This window comes from Branchiostoma belcheri, unplaced genomic scaffold, assembly GCF_001625305.1.
Source record: "Branchiostoma belcheri isolate BF01 breed outbred unplaced genomic scaffold, Haploidv18h27 scaffold209, whole genome shotgun sequence".
Taxonomy (NCBI): domain Eukaryota; kingdom Metazoa; phylum Chordata; class Leptocardii; order Amphioxiformes; family Branchiostomatidae; genus Branchiostoma; species Branchiostoma belcheri.
The window spans coordinates 200,289-221,058 of record NW_017803591.1 but is presented as its reverse complement, the minus strand read 5'-3'; the positions used below and the strand labels follow the sequence as shown (position 1 = coordinate 221,058).

The 20,770-nt window shown below is 43.9% G+C and overlaps 4 protein-coding genes across 6 annotated transcripts; all 4 read right to left on the bottom strand.

The window, feature by feature from the left end:
- Window positions 1–609: 609 nt before the first annotated feature.
- Window positions 610–3,763, bottom strand: LOC109469590. Its single transcript, XM_019768128.1, has 5 exons — window positions 3,604–3,763; window positions 3,300–3,480; window positions 2,713–2,857; window positions 1,289–1,407; window positions 610–875 (listed from the first exon to the last, which is right to left on the bottom strand). The coding sequence occupies exons 1-5, from the start codon at window positions 3,753–3,755 to the stop codon at window positions 768–770; spliced, it is 705 nt and encodes a 234-aa protein (XP_019623687.1). The 5' UTR covers window positions 3,756–3,763; the 3' UTR covers window positions 610–767.
- A 634-nt stretch (window positions 3,764–4,397) lies between these two features.
- Window positions 4,398–12,140, bottom strand: LOC109469585. Of its 3 annotated transcripts, none has more exons than XM_019768124.1 (6): window positions 11,890–12,140; window positions 6,230–6,410; window positions 5,774–5,927; window positions 5,434–5,565; window positions 4,809–4,927; window positions 4,398–4,555 (listed from the first exon to the last, which is right to left on the bottom strand). In XM_019768124.1, the coding sequence occupies exons 1-6, from the start codon at window positions 12,033–12,035 to the stop codon at window positions 4,451–4,453; spliced, it is 837 nt and encodes a 278-aa protein (XP_019623683.1). In that variant the 5' UTR covers window positions 12,036–12,140; the 3' UTR covers window positions 4,398–4,450. The 3 variants fall into 3 exon arrangements, with proteins under 3 accessions (XP_019623683.1, XP_019623682.1, XP_019623681.1); XM_019768123.1 differs by lacking the exon at window positions 11,890–12,140 and adding an exon at window positions 7,221–7,432; XM_019768122.1 differs by lacking the exons at window positions 4,398–4,555; window positions 4,809–4,927; window positions 5,434–5,565; window positions 5,774–5,927; window positions 6,230–6,410 and adding exons at window positions 9,224–9,386; window positions 9,763–9,881; window positions 10,370–10,501; window positions 10,741–10,894; window positions 11,142–11,322 and having other exon boundaries at window positions 11,890–12,104.
- Window positions 12,141–13,902: 1,762 nt separating this feature from the next.
- Window positions 13,903–16,704, bottom strand: LOC109469580. Its single transcript, XM_019768113.1, has 6 exons — window positions 16,485–16,704; window positions 15,841–16,021; window positions 15,288–15,432; window positions 14,997–15,128; window positions 14,378–14,496; window positions 13,903–14,076 (listed from the first exon to the last, which is right to left on the bottom strand). Exons 1-6 carry the CDS (start codon window positions 16,628–16,630, stop codon window positions 13,969–13,971), a joined length of 831 nt encoding a protein of 276 aa, XP_019623672.1. The 5' UTR covers window positions 16,631–16,704; the 3' UTR covers window positions 13,903–13,968.
- A 714-nt stretch (window positions 16,705–17,418) lies between these two features.
- LOC109469579 lies at window positions 17,419–20,602 on the bottom strand. The gene is made up of 6 exons (XM_019768112.1): window positions 20,397–20,602; window positions 19,812–19,992; window positions 19,216–19,360; window positions 18,448–18,579; window positions 18,020–18,138; window positions 17,419–17,542 (listed from the first exon to the last, which is right to left on the bottom strand). Exons 1-6 carry the CDS (start codon window positions 20,540–20,542, stop codon window positions 17,435–17,437), a joined length of 831 nt encoding a protein of 276 aa, XP_019623671.1. The 5' UTR covers window positions 20,543–20,602; the 3' UTR covers window positions 17,419–17,434.
- Between the last annotated feature and the right edge of the window lie 168 nt (window positions 20,603–20,770).

The window sequence follows — 20,770 nt, the reverse complement described above, 5'->3', positions numbered from 1 at the left end:
GGGCTGACTATTGCGCAATGCAGAGTGTAGGTCCAAGAACACGATTGTAGTCTGGAATTAATATCTTCTTTTGAAAATTTTGGTCTAGTTTGGATAATTTGGGGCTGGAAGGAACAGGTATCCAGTCAATACTGTCTAAATTTTCGTACTTTGGTCAACTTTTGTTTATTTCAACAGTTTAGTGGGCATAATGAGAGACCTGAGTCATGGGGTCTTGCCTAACCCAGAGCAGATGAGAAAAGCAGGTCAAAAGTATGGTTTGTTGTCAAGAGTTTGAGCTGGTCAACCCTCTCTTTGCTTATTCGAGGCAAGCCATTGTGACTCTCTGGTGCAGAAGAATTGTTGAGATTGAAATAACGGAAAGTGCTTTTATGAGTCCTTGTTTTAGTGTATTTAACTATAGCCTTCAATGACTTAACCTAATCAGGACTCTAAAATACTGGGTGCTTATGCACCTTAGTACAGATAAAATCAGAGCTGTGCAGATACTTCTGGTGTCTACCTGGACCAAACCTACAATGGTCCATGTACTGGGTTATATAGATACATGTACCGGGTGCATGTGGATTTTTATTTGCTGCATTTTTATATGCCCTGCTAATAGTGGTATCTGCCCAACAAAGCTTAAGATATACATGTATACTATAACATTACACCCTCCTCATAGCACTGGTCATTACACAGGAAGGAGCTTTTAACAGTTCTTTAATAGTTTCTGGCTACTGTCAATTACTGGATCCACCGTGATGATCCAGATCACGTCTTGATCAGCCCGTGATGATCTCGTTCACGGGAGGATCTACTGGATCCACGATCTCTCCGTCAACAATGTTGTTGATCTCGTAGAAATCCCACATGTCAACAGTGGTGCGCCCCTGTGAAAAGATGAGAAAACTGTTCAAATGAGGAACAGGCACATCCATTTGTGCTTTCCTGGTTTTAAGTAACAAATGAATGGCCACAGTATAACCTGTTTTTGGTGTTTGTGTGTGTGTGTGTGTGTGGTTAGCGTACTAGTAACTTAAGGCTTTCATGGATCGTGATCATATTTGGTATGTGGGTAGTCCTTAGGAAGGCAAAGGTCAAGGTCAAATATGGGACTCCTGGTGTAGAACAAAATTAGAACAAAGCCTAGGCAAAGGATATTAGAATTTTAAGCATGTAAAATAGAGTATGCTACATGTAATAATCTCCATGATCATTGAGAAAAATAAAAAAAAAAGTAACAAGGGCTCTTCATGTAGGTATGAGATCTCTGAATTCTTGTTTAAAGAATTGTCTTTCGTACCGTGGCCAGGTAGTGCGCGTCCCTCTCCGCTTTAGTGGCGAACACGTCAGCCTCCCAACACGTGGTGAAGGGGTTGACTGTAGGCGTTCGAATCCACTTCCAAACAAACGTGTGGCGACCTGAGAAAGAACAGTATACAGTGACAAGTTGTGTGATATGTGTGCATAATGCATGTCTCCTTTAGTTAAATTTGTTACAAAGCTTTGTAGTGACTACCAAAAACACATGTATAATGTTACCTTCAAATAGTCTAGCCTTACAAACTACTGCTCTTTATTCTGATATTAATATTCTTCATTCACATCCTAGTATATGGTGACCAGTCCCTCTGACTGCTACTTAATGTTAATACCACAGGGTGTCTGCTTTAGTTACCATGGTGACAGACGTCTGGTCGAGGCCATTGACTAGTCCCTCCAACTGTCTGCTACATGATGGTAACACTACAGTGTGTCTGCTTTAGTTACCATGGTGACAGACGTCTGGTCCAGGTCATTGACTAGTCCCTCCAACTGTCTGCTACATGATGGTAACACTACAGTGTGTCTGCTTTAGTTACCATGGTGACAGACGTCTGGTCCAGGTCATTGACTAGTCCCTCCAACTGTCTGCTACATGATGGTAACACTACAGTGTGTCTGCTTTAATTACTATGGTGACAGATGTCTGGTCCTGTTCATTGACCTTATGTGTTTGGAGAAGAAGATGAAGACACGAAACAGAGCAAAAGCAAGATGTCTCCATTCGCAGAAGTATTATTTTTGCTCTCTAAAAGAAAGTCTTCCTCACCCGGTGTCAGATCCACAGGAATGGTGAAGTTGTAGGTCGCCATGGCATTTCCCTGATCCTCACAGAACTTGGGCGCGTTTTGGAAGCCGGGTTTGGGGTAGATGGTTGTCAGCTCAGGTGGGATGTTGTTACCTAGTTACAGTAAGAAGGTTTACTTCTACTTCGGCTACAAAGTTCCCGATTAACCAATTTCTGAAGTTTTATCAAGTTTGTTCCATAATGCTTGAATAAGGGAAAATAATGCTAAGTATATATGATGCGGCGAGAAAATTATTGTTAATTGACCATCAATATGACAAGGGTATGGCTATTCAATGGTCAAGTGGGTAGAGTGCCTTGTATTCGGTAGGTCGTGGGTTAGATCCCCGGACTAGTCATACCAAAGACTTGAAAATGATGAAGACAGCGTACGCTTTCCCTGCTAAGCACTTAGCATTTGGGAAAGAGTGTGGTAGTTAAACATACACCATAACCAGTGAATACATCCCTGCCGTGGTGATAACTCTGCTGTGTGGCCCAAGGGTTATTGTACCTGTGATCTGCGCCACCCTAAGCACCACCTGGTGCAGAAAGGACCTCAGCTTTAACCTATGGCTGAATAAATAATGTACAGAGGTGTTCTTGGTTATACGAACCATATGGTGACCGTCCCATGTCGAAAATTTGGATGAGTTTGTCCGAGTCGATACAGCAGGGGTCCTGGTCTCCGTCCACTACAAACATCAGGTTCTCAATATCCTTGACGTTCTTATCCTTACATCGGACATCTGCCACGTGCCCCTAATGTGTTAACGTAAACATGGCCATGCTGAAAAATGTCCAATATTTAATGGAGACATATTGCAAGTAGACCGCAATAGATTTGCATTTATACCTTACATAAATGTACTTATCGTGGGTTTATTAGAGACTTCACGAAAGTTAAATGTGTGTTTTCAATTTGTGTCTGCAAATAGATTATTTGTTTTCACTAGGTTGGTATGCAAATGTCACAATGGTTTGAGTACAGTACACCGTGAGTATTTATTTCGCCTGCAAATTTTTAACCAGTCATTTTCCCATTATCTGTAAAAGCGTTTAAAACATAATCTACAAGCAAACGACGTTTTGTTAGCCTCTACCAGGCACCGCGGATCGCTGGAAAAATAGTATGTTTTGCATTGCCGCATTGAAATTGCGTTGGGTGCCTGTAAAAATTCGTACGACTGCCACGTTGACTCACGTTAGTTGGATGTGGTAGGACGACCTTCTGTCCCAGGTAGTACGCCGCCATGGGGGTACTGTCTGTGTACTCGGTGTCGTCGTTTCTCGCGGTCTCGCACAGGGGGTTTGTCTCGGGGTGGTTGTCCAGGCGATGCGCGTACTCGTTCTGTGTCCCGAACTGACCGTTCCGAAGGTTGTAACTACAATTCACAATCGTAGAAAGAATAAAGAGACTCTTTTTTTTACCGCCATCATGAAGTTTTTCCTATATTTGGGACAAAACTCAAGTTGTGCTTGAAGTTGTTCTTAAAGTCATAGCTTACCGTGCGGCAGACCTCGGCCAGGCCCGACACTTGGCCTCGTCCCAGTACCAGCCGTTGTTCTCCAGGTAGTCCGTACAGACGATCCAGGAGTGGGCGGCGGCCAGGGCAGGCAGCGCCGCCGCCAGGGCCAGGGCTAGAGCCGGGAGCTTCATCGTCGCTCGTCGAGTAGGACAACGGATAAGACGCCGCAAGGTACACTTAAAAAATACCCACAAATGACCTATAGGACTTATTTTATATATAGCTATCATATGATATCTCTGTAGCACAAGGTCGTATCCGTTGACAAACAATACCTTTCTGCCCAATAGTGTTTTTTTTTTACCTTTGTAGGACTAGTTCTAACGGTCAAAACGCTAGGACAAATGATCTATTAGGTTAATGGGCACTCCTGTGGCCATTGCATGGATACTGTCTTGCCACCGAAGAATCTGCTTGGAGATTAATTTATCTACAGGTGCATTCCTGACTGGCTTATCACACGACCAGAGTGTATTTCAGTACACGTTATTATATAGTATTTTTTAGGTCTTTTAGGGCAAAACATCTGTCTCCTAATGGTTGGTTTCGGGGGTTGGTGACGAATTGTACCTCTAGGTCTAAAAATACTGTCCTGGCTTTTGCACTTAGTGGTGGTAAACATAGCTGGTAAGGTATACTAGGGGCGGTTAATACAGATACAGAAGCTGGTGTGATGCGCCGAGGGGCGGTTATACCGGCTATACAGATACAGATATAGATACATGTACATGACACAGACAAGTAACTAAATGACAAGCAACTATGATATTTCACAGATTGAGATTTATTTCGTGGACATCATGAATTATTATCTCCCGCTGTAGGATCAGCCACTGATGATCGGGTCCACAGGGTCTATGGGATCCACGATCTCTCCGTTAACAATGGTGTTGATCTGGTAGAAGTCCCACATGTCTACGGTAGTCTGGCCCTGGGGAGACAGAACAGGGTTAGGGGTAGAGCTCCTAGCTTTAACGGCATCCAATGCAATTTCAGGGCGACATATAGTATTACACAAGTATTAACTGTTGAAATCTGTCTGATATTGACATTACTGCCATTTCTTAGTACATTTTCTTCATAATTCCATACTTGAAATAGCCCCGAAAACAAGCTACGTGAGGCATATCTTAATTTTTTGCGTACCTCACATAATAGCTGGAAAATGACACGAGCATAATTACCGTAGACTGGTAGTGCGCGTCCCTCTCCGCTTTAGTGGCGAACACGTCAGCCTCCCAACACGTGGTGAAGGGACTGACCGCAGGGCTCCGGATCCACTTCCAGACGAACGTGTGGCGACCTGTGAACGGTAACAATACTAACATTGGCTAGTGTCAATTTCCAACCAGATCCTACGGTCGCAAGACAGTATCCATTAGCCAGAAGAGTGTACATGATTTTATTTTGGCGCGTGGCGCAAAAATGAAGCAGTAAGAAAATAACGTTTCCAAATTCTGTCCCTTGCCACCGAAGCGGTCTTTTAGTACCACCGTGTTAGTACAAAACCAAGGAGTTACCATCCAAGGATTGAGGTGTTCAAAAACTTATCTTTTTCCTCGCTGGAACTATCCTAGAGTGAAAATCGCTGCCAGGAAGTACAGTAGGGCTAGGGGCATCCTCACTATATATCTTGACACAATGTTTAGGGTTAGATGTAAGATGTGCAAAAATTAAGTGTAACAAGCCGTTCGGTGTAATGTAGCCAGCTGCCGCCGCGCCGCGTGCCTGTGTAGCTGGTGTGTTACACTGAAGGGCGGTTAGTAGTATACCGGCAGTACAGATAAAGATTCAGATACAGAAACGCACCTGGCTTCATGTCCATAGGAATGGTGAAGTTGTAGGTCCCCATGGATTTCCTCTCATGCTCGCAGAACTTAGGCACGTTCTGGAAGCCGGGTTTCGGGTAGGTGATGGTTATTACAGGGTCGATGTCAGGCCCTGTTTTTTAAGAGATAAAATTGTTTTTAAATTTGCTGAGATGACATGGATAGAACAACATGTAACGACACAATACCATAATGAAGACCCTGCAAACAGAGAGAACAGAGCTACGTACATGAGACCCCTGAAATAAAAGAGACCCCTGAAATGAAGAGACCCCTGAAATAAAGAGACCACTGAAGTAAAGATATATATATCTACTAACCAAACGGCGATATTCCCAAGTCCTCCACCACGAGGAGTTTGTCCGAGTCGATACAGCAGGGGTCCTGCGGCTCGGCCTGGTCCACAGAGAAGATGATGTTTTCGGTGTCAACGATGTTGGTGTCGTTCTTACACCTCACGTCTGCCACATGGCCCTGGTAATGGATGAACATCACAAAGAATAGCATGTAACGTCTCTGATGCTAGTCTCTGAGAATAGCGTGTAACTGACGAAAATTCATGCGCGCGCGGACGTCATCCATCTATCCATCCTGCCATCATCAAACCAATATACCCTGGTCGTCCTAAACTGTTTTAGTATGTCCTAGTCGAATCTTTACTTCAGCGTAGGTCTCTTTTATCTACACTGCTCTTAAGTTTACTTCCATCCATTGGCATTGTAATATTAGTCTTATTTTGAGATGATGTCAGTCTGGAAATGAAAGAGAATTTGTACGTTTGAGGGGTGTGTTAGGACGACCTTCTGCCCCAGGTAGTACGCCGCCATGGGGGTTAGGTCCGTGTACTCGGTGTCGTCGTTCCGCGGATGTGTGCACAGCGCGGTCTCCTCCGGGTGGTTGTCCAGCTTGTTCAGGAACCCGCGATGATGCCCAAAGTTGCCGAAACGAATGTTATACCTGGAATAGATGGTATGAAGAAAAACGCCAATCTTTATTTTCCTTGAATGGTTAAGTTATTTTATTCACGACCAGCTGACGTTTCGATGGCAGCCTGTCATTTTCATGAGGGAACAGTGAAGCATGTAACTGTAACATCTAGCTTCATGTACAGTGCAGAATAACATCTAGCTCCAGTACCCAGTGAACCAGTAACACCTAGCTTCAGTGCACAGTGAACCAGTAACACCTAGCTCCAGTGCACAGTAAACCAGTAACACCTAGCTTCACTGCACAGTGAACCAGTAACACCTAGCTTCAGTGCACAGTAAACCAGTAACACCTAGCTTCAGTGCACAGTGAACCAGTAACACCTAGCATCAGTGCACAGTGAACCATGTAACACCTAGCTTCAGTGAACCATGTAACACCTAGCTTCAGTGAACCATGTAACACCTAGCTTCAGTGCACAGTGAACCATGTAACACCTAGCTTCAGTGCACAGTGAACCATGTAACACCTAGCTTCAGTGAACCATGTAACACCTAGCTTCAGTGCACAGCAAACCAGTAACACCTAGCTGAACCATGTAATATCTATCTTCAGTGCATCGAACCACCGTGTAACAAATAGCTCCCGTGCACAGTAAACCAGTCATATTAGCCCTGATGAAGATGACAGACGGTCATCGAACCATCGGCTCTTGTTTAACAAATGGTTGAAAAGATCTTTTCTATTCACTCACCAACCTGATGAAATTATTGAGTATATATCTTGTCCTTTTTGTATCATAGATGAAGTGCAAAGTAGTTCCTCACAGAGCCTACATACCTATGAGCAGACCTTGGCCAGGCCCGACACTTAGCCTGGTCCCAGTACCAGCCGTTGTTCTCCAGGTAGTCCGTACAGACGATCCAGGAGTGGGCGGCGGCCAGGGCAGGCAGCCCGACAGCCAAGAGCGCGACGAAGAGCTTCATTTTTGACAGGACGCAAAGCTGCTCACTACTGCCAACTCTGGTTCGTTGTGCACACACCTCTTGTGCATAGTGTTACTTATATTTGTATCCTTATCTTTGCTATGGTCGGATGGGAAGAATTAACAGGAGGGCCTCGCACGCGCCCGGATGTTTTATCACACAACAGATAGCAAATGTTGACACCGTGAACAATTACTATCAGGTTTGTAAAGTCAGTTTGTAAAGGTTAAGTTTGTAAAGGATGTCACCCGACACCCGGGCCGTCACACAGAACGCACCTAAACAGCAAAAACTCCAAGATTCCTTGAGCTTGACTTCAGTTACGTATGCGTATACATATATATGTGCTCATAATGATCCCCCCCCCCCAGTAACATTAACGTTAATGTTCAAACTATTCATGTGTCACCTGCAGATTAGTTTTTCTGTCACATATGCTATGGTCGGATGGGAAGAATCAACAGGAGGGCCTCGCACGTGCCCGGATATTTTATCACACAACAGGCAGCAAATGTTGACATAAGAATGATGTAACATCAGGTTTGTTAAGTCAAGTTTGTAAAGGTTACGTTTGTAAAGGATGTCCGACTGAAACCCGAGCCGTCACTGCCGGACTCAGTTATATATATGCAAATAGATTCTTTGTTTTCACTGGCAAATGTCACAATGGTTTGAGTAAAGTACACCGTGAGTATTTATTATATATGTTTTGCATTACCGCATTGAAATTGCGTTGGGTGCCTGTAAAAATTCATACGACTGTCAAATTGACACACATAAGTTGGGTGTGGTAGGACGACCTTCTGTCCCAGGTAGTACGCCGCCATGGGGGTACTGTCTGTGTACTCCGTGTCGTCGTTTCTCGCTGTCTCGCACAGAGGGTTTGTCTCGGGATGGTTGTCCAGGCGATGCGCGTACTCGTTCTGTGTCCCGAAGTGCCCATTCCGAAGGTTGTAACTGCAATTCACAATCGTATAAAGAATAAAGAGACTCTTTTTTTTACCGCCATCATGAAGTTTTTCCCTATTTTTGGGACAAAGCTCAAGTTGTGCTTGAAGTTGTTCTGAAAGTCATAGCTTACCGTGCGGCAGACCTCGGCCATGCCCTGCATTTCGCCTCGTCCCAGTACCAGCCGTTGTTCTCCAGGTAGTCCGTACAGACGATCCAGGAGTGGGCGGCGGCCAGGGCAGGCAGCGCCGCCGCCAGGGCCAGGGCTAGAGCCGGGAGCTTCATCGTCGCTCGTCGAGTAGGACAGCGGGTAAGACGCCGCAAGGTACACTTAAAAATACCCACAAATGACCTATAGGACTTATTTTATATATAGCTATCATATGATATCTCTGTAGCACAAGGTCGTATCCGTTGACAAACAATACATTTCTGCCCAATAGTGTTTTTTTTACCTTTGTAGGAATAGTTCTAACGGTCAAAACGCTAGCACAAATGATCTATTAGGATATTGGGAACTCCTGTAGCTAATGCATGGATACTGTCCTGTCACCCAAGGATCTGCTTGGAGATTAATCTTCAGGTGCATTCCTGGCTGGCTTATCATACGGCCAGAGTGTATTTCAGTACACCTTATTGTATACATGTAGTATTTTCAGTTCATTTAAGACAAAACATCTGTCTCCTAATGGTTGGTATCGCGGGTTTGGCACCTCTTAGTTCTAAAATTCTGTCCCGGATTTTGCACTTAGTTGTGGTAAACATAGCTGGTGTGTTATGCCAAGGGGGTGTTATACCGGCTATACAGATACAGAAGCTAGGTGTGTAACGCTGAGGGTTGGCTATACCGACTATACAGATACATGTACACGACACAGATACGTTACTAAATGACAAACAACAGTGATATTTCACAGATTGAGATTTATTTCGTGGACATCATGAATGATTATCTCCCGCTGTAGGATCAGCCACTGATGATCGGGTCCACAGGGTCTATCGGATCCACGATCTCTCCGTTAACAATGGTGTTGATCTGGTAGAAGTCCCATACGTCAACTATAGTCTGGCCCTGGGGAGACAGAACAGGGTTTTAGGGGTAGAACTTTTTGTATGTTTGACGGAGGTGGGCGGGGCTTCATGCTCCAGACCCTTCACTGGCCTCTTGCCGAGCCCTTTTCATGTTATTGTAGGGAGCAGGCACAGAAAATAGACAATACGGGGATTAAAAAATGCGATCTAAAGTGATTTAGACATCATTTTTTAGTGTCTGTTTTTGTGGTTGGTCCGTGTATTTGGGGGATATGGCTGTAAAAGTTGTTAAAAGTAGCTGTGTATGTATATGTACTTGTACCTGTACTTGTTTTCATGATTTGAATAAACAGTGGGGAAAAATGGGATCTATACGTAGTACTCAGTGAAGTGGAAAATGACACGAGCATAATTACCGTAGACTGGTAGTGCGCGTCCCTCTCCGCTTTAGTGGCGAACACGTCAGCCTCCCAACACGTGGTGAAGGGACTGACTCTCGGGCTCCGGATCCACTTCCAGACGAACGTGTGGCGACCTGTGAACGATAACAATACTAACATTGGCCAGTGTCAATCTCCAAGCAGATCCTACGGTGGCAAGACAGTATCCATTGACCACCAGAGGAGTGTACATGATTTTATTTTGGCGCATAGCGCAAAAATGAAGCAGTAAGAAAATAACGTTTCCAAATTCTGTCCCTTGCCACCGAAACGGTCTTTAAGTACAAACCAAGGAGTTATCATCCAAGGATTGAGGTGTTCAAAAACTTATCTTTTTCCTCGCTGGAACTATGCTAGAGTGAAAATCGCTGCCAGCAAGTACAGTTTGGGCATCCTCACTATATATCTTGACACAATGTTTAGGGTTAGATGTAAGATGTGCAAAAATTAAATGTAACAAGCCGTTCGGTGTAATGTAGCCAGCTGCCGCCGCGCCGCGTGCCTGCGTAGCTGGTGTGTTGCACTGAAGGGCGGTTAGTAGTATACCGGCAGTACAGATAAAGATTCAGATACAGAAACGCACCTGGCTTCATGTCCATAGGAATGGTGAAGTTGTAGGTTCCCATGGAGTTCGCTTCATCCTCACAGAACTTGGGCACGTTCTGGAAGCCGGGTTTCGGGTAGGTGATGGTTATTACAGGGTCGATGTTAGGCCCTGTTTTAAAGAGATAAAATTGATTTTAAATTTGCTGAGATGACATGGATAGAACAACATGTAACGACGCAATACCATAACACAAACCCTGCAAACAGAGAGCACAGATCTACGTACATGAGACCCCTGAAATAAAGAGACCCCTGAAATAAAGAGACCCCTGAAATAAAAGAGACCCCTGAAAAATGGAGACCCCTGAAATAAAGAGACCCCTGAAGTAAAGAGGTATATCTACTAACCATACGGCGATATTCCCAAGTCCTCCACCACTAGGAGTTTTTCCGAGTCGATACAGCAGGGGTCCTGCGGCTCGGCCTGGTCCACAGAGAAGATGATGTTTTCGGTGTCAACGATGTTGGTGTTGTTCTTACACCTCACGTCTGCCACATGGTTCTGGTAATGGATATCACAAAGAATAGCATGTAAATGACAAAAATTCATGCGCGCGCGGACGTCATCCATCATCAAACCAACATGCCCTGATCGTCCTAAACTGTTTTAGTATGTCCTAGTCGACTCTTTACTTCAGCATAGGTTTCTTTTGTCTACACTCCTTTGAAGTTTACTTCCATCCATTGGCATTGTAATAGTAGTCTTATTTTGAGATGATATCAGTCTGGTAACGAAAGAGAATTCGTACGTTTGCGGGGTGAGTTAGGACGACCTTCTGCCCCAGGTAGTACGCCGCCATGGGGGTTAGGTCCGTGTACTCGGTGTCGTCGTTCCGCGGATGCGTGCACAGCGCGGTCTCCTCCGGGTGGTTGTCCAGCTTGTTCAGGAAGCCGCGATGTTGTCCAAAGGGGCCGAAACGAATGTCATGCCTGGAATAGATCATCAGATGGTATCGAGAAAGATGCCAATCTTTATTTTCCTTGAATGGTAAGTTCTTTATTCACAACCAGCTGACGTTTCGATGACAGCCTGTCATTTTCATGAGGCACAGTCAATGATGCAACTGTAACACCTAGCTTCAGTGCACAGTGAACCAGTAGCACCTAGTTTCAGTGAACAGTAAACCAGTAACACCTAGCTCCAGTGCACAGTGAACTAGTAACAGCTAGCTCCAGTGCACAGTAAATCAGCAACACCTAGCTTCACTGCACAGTGAACCAGTAGCACCTAGCCTCAGTGAAAAGTAAACCAGTAACACCTAGCTTCAGTGCACAGTGAACCATGTAACATCTAGCTTCAGTGCACAGTAAACCAGTCATATTACCCTGATGAAGATGACAGACGGTCATCGAAACATCGGCTCTTGTTTAACAAATGGCTGTGAAAAGAAGATCTTTGCTATTCACTCACCAACCTGATGAAATTATTGAGTATATATCTTGTCCTTTTTGTATCATAGATGAAGTGCAAAGTAGTTCCTCACAGAGCCTACATACCTATGAGCAGACCTCGGCCAGGCCCGACACTTGGCTTCGTCCCAGTACCAGCCGTTGTTCTCCAGGTAGTCCGTACAGACGATCCAGGAGTGGGCGGCGGCCAGGGCAGGCAGCCCGACAGCCAAGAGCGCGACGAAGAGCTTCATATTCGACAGGACGCAAAGTTGCTCACAACTGCCAACTCTTGTCGTCTGTGCAAAGTCGTGCTCTATATGTACATTTGTTATAACAGGATGGGAACAACGGGAAGACCTCGCAGCTGTTGTATTTGTTTTAACACACAGGTGTCAAATGTCTCGTTGTGCAGACGCCGTGCCGTTTTGTACAATGTTCAGAGGGTACCGACATTTTGATAAATAATCCATATTTGAGAGACAGACGAGGTAGCCTAGCTTTGCGGCAACTAGCAGGCCGCATGGGGGCGCTGGCACTTCTGTATAGCACCGTAATCCACACGGAGGCAGTTCCATGTTTGCCCAAGCATTAAGCAGATATCATAATCAACTATCAACTATTTACTTGGAGACTTTCTTGCCAGGTGTATTCTAGCCATTGCCGGACTATATATTTTGTTTTCATTTTCACCCAACAGCAAGTGTTTTCATTATCCCAGAAATGCACTAGAGAATGTTCAACTTTTACACGATAACCTTTATCAAAGACGTGTGAAAATAGGAAGAACGGAACATCTTTTATTTGCAAACAGGTAGCCTGTGTGGGGTAGCTTTATTTAAAGAAGATAGTTTGGGTGATTTGAAAGTCTCGTTCTTCATGGATTGCTATCGAGGGATTCTCTGTGCGTACGATGTTGCTAGGTAACAGAAATGTGTATAGTTATTTTTAGAAGTTAGTAAACATTTCCTTTGCGCGTGTCGAGGGGACGCATGGAGGCAAAATGTTCTATCCCAAACCCTGAATATAAACAATATCTTTTCGTACTGACTTTATCACACTATCACAGACCCCTATGGGACAAAATCACTATTTCGCGCAGACCTAGAAGGCCAATTTTGAGGAACTGATGCATAATATTGATGAGAGGATCCAAACCAAATGTTTAAGACAGTCTTTTTCTTGTTATATGTGGATAAATGTTGTTGCCTGAGTTGGATAGTTTTTCTTTTTATTTGGTTGTAAGACAAAAACACAATGTTAGGCTTGAGCTGCACAGGGAATTGGGATGGTCTTTGGTCAAAGACAAGTTTGTTATTAGCACGTTGAATATGTTCTTCAGAGTGCTATCCAGTAAGGAACCCCAAATCATATATGATTCACTTGTTCCAATCCAGTCAACCCACAAATATTCAACCAGATTTTCAGCTTCTAATAGTTTCTTGCTCCCCAAACCAAAAACAAACAGTAAAAAAAGAACATTTCAGTATCGTGCAATCGACCTTTGGAACAAACTACGACAACACATCAAATCACTGTCAAGTACATCAAACTTTAAAAAAGCCATCCGCCAACTGTTCACACAATATGAGTCCTGTGATTAGAGTGTGAATGAGGTATCTTTCATTTGTACATAATGTAATAATGTAAATTTCCTCTTTATGTCATATGTGTATTTTTAACTATGTCATCTGTTGTTTGTATTGTATGATCTTTGTATGAACCCTGGAAGACTAGCCAGTTTTGGCTAAAGGGTATCGTATAAAGGAGCTGCCTGGTAGAACTCTAGAAGTTGTTGCCTGTATCCTGAGTCATACAGAGTGTCACGTTTGATTTCACTTACATAATCTTACATTCTGCCGTAAGATATTTAGGACTAAATGGACAATTTAGGGGTCGTACTACGTTGTCAATGTGAGTTTTCAATAGTTGAACACTCAGGTAGATGGTTTTTGACAGCTTTTTCATTCTGATATCTTTACAATATATTTCAATGGAAGCTTCTAATAGTGGTCTGTGCACTATGCACTAAATGCATGGTATAGGGGACACCACTATTCCCTACTGGCCAGATTATTTCCATAATGGGTACTGAGTTATAACCATCACAGGAGTATTTTATACTGAGGAACCTTTATTTGCTACCATAGGTAGCTTTTTGTTGTGCATTTTGGCTGTTTTTTGTCCTCATCCAGTGATGACCTCGTTGATAGACGGATCCACCGGGTCCATGATCATCCCATCCACGATGTTGTGGATCTGGTAGAAGTCCCACATGTCTTCTGTGGAGCGACCCTGTACATAAGGAACAAGCCAAACGTAAGATGTACATAGTCTCTGGCGGGATATAATATCTTAGTCTTAATGAACTCCTAGAGTGCAATTCTTCGCTTGCTCTTACACTAATGCAGAAGACGTGTAGGTGCAGTCATTATTGACAACAAATGTAATGTAGTATTCTAATGTAAAGCTACAGCAAAACCTGACAAACCGTACAGTAGGTGTTACACTTCACTGTGACCAATAACCTTCGAGTAGAGTCTGCACGTGGACTGGCTTATGGCTTGATGTTTAAAGGTCATGAAAGTGATGTTACCGTTGCCAGGTAGTGCGCGTCCCTCTCCGCTTTAGTGGCGAACACGTCAGCCTCCCAACACGTGGTGAAGGGACTGACAGCAGGATCACGGATCCACTTCCAGACGAAGATATGGCGACCTTTAGAGAGGTAAAAGCCTGTGTTATTACCTTCGTCAGAAGGGTATGTTTTCGGTTTGGCCATGTTGGAGTGGCTGTGGTGTAGGTGTGTATGCGTGTCAACGTTACTCGAGAAGTTGTGGGTGGATCTTATTGACATTTGGTATGTGAGTAGCTGTTGTGGAGACAAAGGTCAAGTTCAAAAATGGTCCACCTGGATTTTTCCAACGGTACTGCAGCGGGATTTTCATGCACTTGTCGATTGTATGTGTTCAGCATAACTTACTGAAATTTGTTAGGTAGGTAGCGGTTATGGAAACAAAGGTCGAAAATGGTTATCCTGTCTTGTTTCTACTGCAGAGGGTGTGTTTCTGTTTGTGTCTAGTAACTCGTGACGCTATGGACGGTTGTTCATGAAGTAGTTAGTGGATGGATAGGCAACAGTAAGGCAAATGATCAAACACACAGCAAAGAAAACAGTGTGAAGAACTAAATTAGTGAAAGCTTAGACAGTCCATCACCTGGCCTCATGTCTGCCGGGACGGTGAAGTTGTAGGTCCCCATGGCGTCCTCAGGATCCTCACAGAACTTGGGCACGTTCTGGAAACCGGGTTTCGGGTATGTCCTGAGAACTTCATCGGAAAGCTCAGTCCCTACATAGGTGAATATAAAGTGGTTATTTATTGGTCTGTAATTTTATCATATAGGACAATCATCTTCATAATAACAACCGTAAAATGCCCATTAGACCACTTACGAATTAAGTATAAATACGTTACAGAAAGTTATTTCGAGCCACTAGTACTACGAACCATATGGTGACCGTCCCATGTCCATGATTTGGATGAGTTTGTCCGAGTCGATACAGCAGGGGTCCTCGTCTCCGTCCACTACAAACATCAGGTTCTCCCAGTCGATGGTGGCCCTCCATCGGCACTGGGACTCCGCCACATGGTTCTAGAGTGAAGAGAAATATGCGAAAACGCAGTAAAAACAATAGCAAAGCAAACAGTACCGTGACATCTCAATTCCTTTGTCATTTTTGGTAACTTGAATTCAGAAGCCCTTGCTAGCGGTAATCTTGTAATTTCAGTAACCAAAATGTGCAGCTTTAAAAATAGAAAGGCCAACCTTTTCAATGTTTCATTGCAAGCTTGATTAATTATATAAGCTTCTTTCATAAAGTAGAAAAAAGCTGCAGAAGTATATCGGGGCAAATGGTGTTGACTTTTCATTATCAGTATTATTCTAAACTTTCTGTTCTCATGGCTGGTTCAGTGTATGGAATTTCGTTTGATTTATGAATAAACTATACAAAAAAAGTACACTTGGAAATAGTCATGATGGAAAAGAAATATGTCTTACGTTTGCCGGATGAGTTATGACGACCTCCTGGCCCAGGTAGTAGGCAGCCATGGGGGTTTCCTCGGTGTACCGACGGTCGTCATTCCGGGACACTTTACACAGAGCCCGGTCCTCGGGGTGGTTGTCCAGGCGCCAGGTGTAGTTGTTATGTGTCCCGAATGTCCCAAACCGAAGGTTGTAACTAAATGGAAAATTCAAAGATAATTCAGATAGGTGTGCTTCTTGATGCGTAACAATTTGTGCGTCTAGAAATACATTAGAAGCCATCATTTGTATATTAGTAGCTTCTACCAGGCTTCGAAAAGCGACTGGAAAGAGTGAATTGGACAAAATGAATTGGCCATAATAGATGATATGCCAGGGCAGTTGGTCCTCGCTAATAGAGCAGTTTTGGGAGACGCAAACTGTTCTCTTGACTAACATTATTAGAACGAGACTGATTGTTTTGAGGCAATATGTTGATACACTTGTGACGTTACGTCCTGACCATGATAATGGTTACTACTATTTTCTAGCAAGTTAACCGTTGATACTCGCTAGTACGGCCTAACCTTATCCCAGACAATTTTCCATATGGAATTTTAGAGGAGAAATACCGATTAGAAATTGCAATGTACGTAGTTGTATTGGTATCATGATCTCACTATGTAGCTCCGCGTGGCCATCCTCGACACTTGGCTTCGTCCCAGTACCAGCCGTTGTTCTCCAGGTAGTCCGTACAGACGATCCAGGAGTGGGCGGCGGCCAGGGCAGGCAGCCCGACAGCCAAGAGCGCGACGAAGAGCTTCATTTTCGACAGGACGCAAAGATGCTCACTACTGCCAACTGTCTCTACGCGCCAAGCGTACGTTCTTTATATGTGAGGCAGACTTTTCGACCTGATCTATGAGAACGGCTGGAAATTCTCGCACCTGCCTGGGGTATTTTTATCACGAACTTAGGTACTAATGGCTCTGTCAATAATTCGTATCAAGGGTTTGAAAACTCTCATCTCAACGATGATTGTCATCTCAGCCTAGAAATTCTGAACTATATACGGTTTTATACAGGTTTGGTGCATTCTAATACCATACATATGACAGTGACGGCTTATTTGTGTGCTTTGGGTGGAATTATAAGTCTGATTGTGTCATATTCATGAAAATAGTTAGTATCTGTCATGTGTTAAAACAGAGGTCAATGGTTAAAACAAATACAGAAAATTAGGTTACCATGGTCAAAGTTCAACACAGGGAACACGCACACACGCACGCACACACTGACGCACTCGCTGACGCACACATACACACACACACACACACACACACACACACACACACACACACACACACGCACGCACGCACGCACGCACGCACACACACGCGCACACACATACACACACATTCACACACAAATTAACACAGTATCACTTGTCGTAAATGACACAGTAAAGATAGAAATATACGTTACACCTTTACATCCGAGTAGTCTCCTAGCTTTTTCCCACATTTATAGGTATTGAATTATAACCATCACGAGTCACATGGATAAGACTGAGGAACTTTTATTTGCTACCATAGGGAGCTGTTTGCATATTTCATAGTTTTATTTGTCCTCATCCAGTGATGACCTCGTTGATAGACGGATCCACCGGGTCCATGATCATCCCATCCACGATGTTGTGGATTTGGTAGAAGTCCCACGCGTCTTCCGTGGAGCGACCCTGTAGATAAGGGACAAGCAAAAGTTAACGTTAAGAAATACAAATTCTCTCATGGTAGCTCAGAGTACAATTACTTCAGTTGTTCTTACGCTGATGTAATAATGTTGTAATTTCAAAACCAGAGAGCAGTGAAAACCTGACACATCGAAGAGCAGCCGTGAGCAATAATAGTCGAGTGGTACTACTCTCCAAGCAGAGGTTGTTTGTGTTTTGGCTTATTTCGGCGTGTTTTTAGGCATTATGTATCGGGGTTTCTTTTTTTGCACTGATTTTTTTTACGCCAACCCAACGTTTCAGTGCAAAAAAGAAACCCCGACAAAAAGCCTAAAATAAGCCAAAACCCAAACCTCTGCTAGCTTGGAGAGTAGAGTGGTGTCTTCCCCTGACGTGCCCTGCTTTTGACGAGCCAGTGAGAGGTGAAGACTTAGGATAGGTTACGATTCGGGAAAAGCCAAGAAAGGCAAGATTTATATGTACCGTGGCTATGTAGTGCGCGTCTCTCTCCGCTTTAGTAGCGAACACGTCAGCCTCCCAGCACGTGGTGAAGGGGTTGACTGCTGGGTCACGGATCCACTTCCAGACGAAGGTGTGGCGACCTGAATTGTGGCGTGTGAAAAAAACAAAAACACACAAACTTGTAGACTTGTGGCGGACAAGTATAAGGGACCTGTATGGCGATCTGAAATGTGGCGTGACAAAAAAAATACTTGTAGACTTGTGGCGTGACAGGTATAAGGACCTGAACTAAAAAGTGGCGACCTGAACTATGGCGTGACAAAAAAACTTGTAGTCCTGTAGCGTGACAGGTATAAGGATAAAAACGCTATTGAAACAGAGAAGCAAGAGATGACCAATGACTAGTTTTTGAGTCTAGAGACAGCATTGAATTTAGAGAAGGGCATGACCTGGTTGCAAGTCCGTCGGGATGGTGAAGTTGTAGGTCCCCATGGCGTCCTCAGGATCATCACAGAACTTGGGCACGTTCTGGAAGCCGGGTTTCGGGTAGGTGGTCAAAACCTCGTCGGGAAGATCAAATCCTAGATGGAGCAAAGACGTAAGAGTTAGCCCATGACGTGTATAGCTCCGGTATTCTCCAAGCAGAGGTTTGGGTTTTGGGGTATTTTTAGCGTGTTTTTAGGCTTTTTTTTATCGGGGTTTCTCTTTTGCACTGAATTTTTCAGCCTAAAAACACGCTAAAAATACCCCCAAAACCCAAACCTCTCCTTGGAGAGTATAGCTCCAGTGCCATCCACTGAGGGGATATCTAGTCTCCCAAGGGTGAAGTCCTAGATTATAACATTGAAGAGTCGTCATAACAGGTATACCCCCCACACATTTTCGTTCAAATCCTCACACTTTTTGCCAATATTCACACAATTTGGGCTGATATCCCTACATGTTTTCCTTATTTTCATGAAATAGCCTCCCACTTTTTGATAGTCCCACACTATGTAGATATAACCACTGTGGCAGTAAATAAACAGTATTTCTCATTAGCTGAGGGGAAATGCCCATGGGCTAAGTGAAGAAATTGGCTGCTGGCTGACTCAGAAACTGAATGTTGCCGTTTCCATTAGACAGGCCAACTTGTGAATCAAGTAAGTGGCATGGGGTGATCCATAATGCTACCATAGTAGCACAATAAACAATATAGTAGCATAGTAGCTACGTACCATAAGGGGAAACTCCCATGTCCATTATCTGGATGAGGTCGGTCGAGTTGATACAGCAGGGGTCCTTGTCTCCGTTCACTACAAACATCAGGTTCTCCGTGTCGACTGTGCCTCTTCCTTTGCACCTGGGATCTGCCACATGGTTCTAGAGTTTCGAGAACATTTCTCTAAGTGTCAGTAGGGCTAATGAACAACACAACACAACAAATAAACAAACAAACAAATAACCAACAAACCAACAAACGAACAGACATTATCAAACTAAAAGGGTGAAAGGTAATGATCGCTTATTCTTTAACTATCCACACGGAATACAAGTACGTTGTAAAGTTGACAGATGTTCACAAAACCAGTAATATCTTGTGACTAGCCGAACAGAATTTCCCGAAAAGGCTTGTAAGTACGAGTACATGTCAATAAATGGGCTAGCTCATGAAGGTGAGTTTTTGCGACTATATATCCTGTGATACATGTATTTCATGTCCTTGTTTTGCCTGTTTCTTTTGCATATAGGTTTCAATGCGTAGAACCAACTGTAGCGTTCCCGTAGTATCAGATCGAAATAGCCTCCAGAGAAGCTTTTAAACACGTCTTACGTTCGCGGGATGGGGGAGGACGACCTTTTGCCCCTGGTAGTAGGCAGCCATGGGAGTGTCAGCGTCGTACCACTTGTCGTCATTTCGGTTTTTCTTACACAGGGCCCTTTCCTCAGGGTGGTTGTCAAGGCGCCATGTGTAATTATTCTGCGTTCCGAACACTCCGAAACGAAGATTGAACCTGAAATTTGAGGATTGTGAATATTTCTTAGTATACAGAACATCTGAGGAAAACGTTCACAATATAAGAAATGCCTACCACCAATTGGATATTCTGGTCAGTTTTAAAATCCATGGTAAAATCCTAAACAGCTTGTTGCTTCGGCTATGACTGAACAGTCCTATACGAAACACATAGGGCACATCATAGGCACATCTGTAAGCTGACTCATATCTGTTGCAGAGTATCCGGGTCCGCAATCAACAGTTACAAGAATGGAAACCTAACTGAAATGTTTTGCATCGAATTCGTCAAGATAAAAACATTTAACGGCAATCAATATGTCTACTATCATATATATAGTATATAAGTGTTGTGGACGACAATGTTGCACTTCAAGTACTTCGAACAAAACATTGTTTTACCGCGTGGCAGCTCGTGGCCACCCCCTGCACTTGGCCTCGTCCCAGTACCAGCCGTTGTTCTCCAGGTAGTCCGTACAGACGATCCAGGAGTGGGCGGCGGCCAGGGCAGGCAGCCCGACAGCCAAGAGCGCGACGAAGAGCTTCATTTTCGGCAGGACGCAAAGCTGCTCACAACTGCTAACGGTATCTAGGCGCCACGTGCCTTATATGTGAGACAGACTTTTCGATGAGATGATGAGAACGGCTGGAAGCTCTCGCACCTGCCTGCCGTATTTTATCACGTATCAAAATAGTTAGGTACTAATGGTTCTGTCAATAATTCGTATCAAAGGTCTAAAAACTTTCATCTCAACGATGATTGTCCTCTCAGCCTA

What these genes read in the sequence shown, in the direction of transcription:
- LOC109469580 (XM_019768113.1), bottom strand. Translation starts at nt 16,630, where the DNA reads ATGAAGCTCTTCGTCGCGCTCTTGGCTGTCGGGCTGCCTGCCCTGGCC. An exon ending in CCCGGCAGACATGAGGCCAG is followed by an intron (nt 14,497 to 14,996) that starts GTGATGGACTGT and finishes ACCTCTCTAAAG; the next exon opens with GTCGCCATATCTTCGTCTGG. An exon ending in ACGCGCACTACCTGGCAACG is followed by an intron (nt 14,077 to 14,377) that starts GTAACATCACTT and finishes CCTTATGTACAG; the next exon opens with GGTCGCTCCACAGAAGACAT.
- LOC109469590 (XM_019768128.1), bottom strand. Translation starts at nt 3,755, where the DNA reads ATGAAGCTCCCGGCTCTAGCCCTGGCCCTGGCGGCGGCGCTGCCTGCC. An exon ending in TGGCCGAGGTCTGCCGCACG is followed by an intron (nt 3,481 to 3,603) that starts GTAAGCTATGAC and finishes TGTGAATTGTAG; the next exon opens with TTACAACCTTCGGAACGGTC. An exon ending in ACGCGCACTACCTGGCCACG is followed by an intron (nt 876 to 1,288) that starts GTACGAAAGACA and finishes ATCTTTTCACAG; the next exon opens with GGGCGCACCACTGTTGACAT.
- LOC109469585 (XM_019768124.1), bottom strand. Translation starts at nt 12,035, where the DNA reads ATGAAGCTCTTCGTCGCGCTCTTGGCTGTCGGGCTGCCTGCCCTGGCC. An exon ending in TCCTAACACACCCCTCAAAC is followed by an intron (nt 5,928 to 6,229) that starts GTACAAATTCTC and finishes ATCCATTACCAG; the next exon opens with GGCCATGTGGCAGACGTGAG. An exon ending in CTTGGGAATATCGCCGTTTG is followed by an intron (nt 5,566 to 5,773) that starts GTTAGTAGATAT and finishes CTTAAAAAACAG; the next exon opens with GGCCTGACATCGACCCTGTA.
- LOC109469579 (XM_019768112.1), bottom strand. Translation starts at nt 20,542, where the DNA reads ATGAAGCTCTTCGTCGCGCTCTTGGCTGTCGGGCTGCCTGCCCTGGCC. An exon ending in CATGGGAGTTTCCCCTTATG is followed by an intron (nt 18,580 to 19,215) that starts GTACGTAGCTAC and finishes TGCTCCATCTAG; the next exon opens with GATTTGATCTTCCCGACGAG. An exon ending in CCCGACGGACTTGCAACCAG is followed by an intron (nt 18,139 to 18,447) that starts GTCATGCCCTTC and finishes GCCACAATTCAG; the next exon opens with GTCGCCACACCTTCGTCTGG.